Source organism: Asparagus officinalis, chromosome 4, assembly GCF_001876935.1.
Source record: "Asparagus officinalis chromosome 4, Aspof.V1, whole genome shotgun sequence".
Taxonomy (NCBI): domain Eukaryota; kingdom Viridiplantae; phylum Streptophyta; class Magnoliopsida; order Asparagales; family Asparagaceae; genus Asparagus; species Asparagus officinalis.
The window spans coordinates 118,427,236-118,431,059 of NC_033797.1; the positions used below are offsets into that span (position 1 = coordinate 118,427,236).

At 32.8% G+C, this 3,824-nt stretch overlaps 1 protein-coding gene across 1 annotated transcript; it reads right to left on the reverse strand.

The window, feature by feature from the left end:
* Nucleotides 1,101–3,423, reverse strand: LOC109839206 (putative nuclease HARBI1). The gene is made up of 4 exons (XM_020407633.1): nucleotides 3,403–3,423; nucleotides 2,410–2,487; nucleotides 1,635–1,857; nucleotides 1,101–1,534 (listed from the first exon to the last, which is right to left on the reverse strand). The coding sequence occupies exons 1-4, from the start codon at nucleotides 3,421–3,423 to the stop codon at nucleotides 1,101–1,103; spliced, it is 756 nt and encodes a 251-aa protein (XP_020263222.1).

Consider the following 3,824-nt stretch of genomic DNA (forward strand, 5'->3'; position numbering starts at 1 on the left):
TCACTTATGTTTTCTCATCATGATTTATCAATAGTTTCATAGTATTAATTGGGTTTCATGTATGATTTTCTTTCAATCGACGATTTACCTATCGTTGAATTTCTGAGTTTCAGTCTATATTTCAAAATCTAGATATCTTTTCATAATTTTGGCTTTATTAAAGTTGGTTATTTTTATTTATTATGTTTTTTTATGATTTATAATATTATTGGGGTAATTTTCAAAATCAAGTCTTTAATGGGTTAAATCCAAACTTAACCCAATATCTCCTCTATAAATACCAAATATTCTCCTCAAATCCTACGTTTATAGCCTAAAAAATTCCCCATAGACCTTAGGTGAAGCTTGGAGCTTGGAAGAGAGGAGTTCAATTTTTAAAGCCAAGTATTTACTTTTTCTAAATGCTTGTTCAATTCTCCTGTTGTTTATGGATCCTATTTTTTATTTTCTTTGATTTTGTTGATGATCCTCTCAATCAATGAGAGTTTTACCTATATTTTTAGATTTATTTAGGTTTCGAGATTTAGCCTTGGAACTAGTTTTTGGTGGAAAACCCATGTTTTAAAAATGTAGTTCATACATTGTTTTACTAAGAGATCTATGTGGGTTGATCTAGATCATTTTTTATGCTTTAGATTGTTGTTTGTGTTTGTGGGCGAGATTAGAAAGGATATTTTATCACTCTTGATGAAAGAGCTTTTCGAGCTTGAGCATTAGCATTTGATATAAGGAATGCTTTAAGGCACCGTTTGGCAAAGGGTTAAGGAAGAGGGATTAAGGAGAAGGGTTAACTTAGTTAATCCATTGTGAAGGGTTAAAAATATTCTAATTCCGTTTGGATTTGCTAGTTAAGACAAGGGGTTAAGACTTTTGTGTTTGGCAAATAAAGAAGGGATAAGGAGATTAATCTCATTAATTTTTTAAAAAATACCACTTTCGTCCTTACTGAAAATTTATAGCTAATTGCCTCATTAATATTTATTTCGTGTTGTTTATCTTCTGATCAATTTCAAAGATTTGAAGCGCTAATATGTAATTCAGTTGAGACACGTGGGAATAATTCAACCTCCATATAATTCAATATTCGACTACTACATATTTTAATTATTCCAAAGCTGTAAAGCAATCCTGTTGCGAAGCTGCTCACCCCTTAAACTTTCATCTGCACCAACCATGTATTGGGGGTCTTCTTCCTCCTCCACCTCATCTTCATCCTCATTCATCTCTAATCCATTGAGCATATTAAAGTATTTATCATTTCCCTGATGCCTTGCAATAAAATTATGAAGAACACAACAAGCTACAACGATTTTGACTTGAGTTTTATAAGGAAATGGAGCAGCAACTTTCAAAATTTTGAATCTTTGCTTTAAAATTCCCCATGCTTTTTCCACTGCATTACGTAGTTGTGCATGTCTATGATTATATTTGTCTTTAGTATCTCGATAGGCTCTGGTGGTCCTGTTTGCAAAATCTCCAAGATGATAACGTGATCCACGATATGGGGCGATAAATTTTGAAGTATTAGCATATCCTGAGTCAACTAAGTAAAAGTGACATGCATATTTAAAATTATCTGACTTTAATACCAATTGATTTTTTTTAAAAAGAGAAGGAAAAATATTAAAATTTACCTTCAGGAACATTAAATTTACCATCTTCCAGTGTTGCACGGAGTACTGACATATCAGATGCTGATCCCTCCCATCCAGCAGCCACATAAAGAAAAGTATGATCAAAGGAGCACGCTGCCATTACATTTTGAGATATGAAATTCTTTCGATTACGATACCTGTTGTGTTTTTTTTTCTTCACAATTACAGGAATATGAGATCCATCAATTGTTCCCAATGCTTTCTGCAAATATTAAAATGTATAAGGTTCTAATGTATAGAAACATACACACAGACACATTAAAAAACCGATGAAAAAATATATGCATTTAGCTCTACCTTAAAATATGGGAAGAAATTAGGATTCTCTCGAATCTTAGGATGAACGTCTACGTCAGCCGTTGGAAGCTGGATATAATCTTGTTTCAAAGATAAAATAGCATTAAGCACGTTATTATAATCCCTGCTAATAGTCTCTCCTGAATGTTAAAATATCTCAGCTAATACTCGATTTGAAAGGGCATGTGAAATTCCGTAGAGAAATATACAAAGTTGTTCATTGCAGCTTAAATATCTAAGAAATTAGACAACTTGTTATAAAGAATGGTAGATATAGTTCAAAAACATTAACTTGATTCATAATCAACACCTAAGAAATTGAAAGATACAAATTGAAAGATACAAATTGAAAAATTAGACAACTTGTTTCAAAGATAAAATAGCATTAACGTTATCCTTTTCAACTACAGATGGTGGGGGGGTTCAATTATTCTATAGCAGAAGTAAAATGGTTTACATTATCCTTTTCAACTACAGATGGTTCAAGTTGCCTAGGAATGGATTTGATGACAGAGGATGAAGAATTGATGATAAACTGTGAATTCAATTGTTCAGAACAGTAAATTGACGAAAAGGTACTCACTATACTTGAAGTATGCTCACTATAAGCCAAAATGAATCTTGGTTGGGTAGAAGACAAGTAGGTAAATTATAATGAAGTATGTATCTTGTTGGATCGTTATAGTTTCTCTTAGACTTTGAGGTTAATAGGTGTCTGCACCAGAAGCTTATATGTTTACACAAATACAACTATGGGCATCAATAATAGAAATCTAGCATTAAGCTATTATTTACTTCAGTGTTAACCAGTTGAACTATATCACTTTTAATATCCAGCATTAACTCACGCATATACACACACATGTGCGTGCGCTTGACAAGGTTATGATTACGGACTAAAATATGAAAAGGTGTCTGCACCAGGAACTTAGTCATTAACTCATTTATTTCACTAATACTAATACCATAACTTGTTATTTCATTAGTAGTGTATGCAAATAACGGTAAGTTTAGAGATGGAAAGAGCTCTTGCAGAAGAATAAAACTATCCTTAGCAATCATGCTTTCAAATTCAGTACATGTACCTAGACTCATATTGCCAGGATTTGACATGCACCAATTCACTTCGGATAATATCAAATATATATATAATATCCATACATATCTGTCATATTAATTCTCCCACCAAGATTTATCACACACAAATCCTACCTTTCATGCCTTTACATGTTTGTCATAGTACTTTTCCTTTCTAAACATTATATGTATACGGACCTTAGCAAGTGAAGATAGCAGGGTACAGATATAGATACAATATGTGAATAGTATCAAGTGGGTCACAACAAATGCACTATGATACATCTCACTGTTTAATGTTAGTTCAGTTTGTACAAAAATATATATCGTTCAACTCAGAATTATAACCGAATTTGATTACAACTCTACTAACCTTCTCAGTCCTATGATCCATAATGAACTCAATAAACTACTCTCAAACAAAAGCTTGGCCTAATTGAACTTTAGGATGCCCTCGGTGTGCAGAAACTCTTACAGACCGACTAAATACCATTTCTTCCTTCCTTCCTTGAACCATATCTATTCTCCATTAGAGATCACCAGTGCAAAAACAGACACAGTTTTGGTTTAGAACCAGTTTATAAAAAGAGAATATATTTAATTCCAACTACATAAGGTGACTTGGGACAAATAGAGATAAATGTACCCACATGTTGGTAGGCTTATACTCAAAGTAGACTGTAGGTCATCTCAAGGTATGGGACTTTATGCATCAATATATGAAATCAGCCTATATAACACAAAGGACATGAGTGGAACATACGGACATACTTCAAACCCAGATAGCTAAAAGCA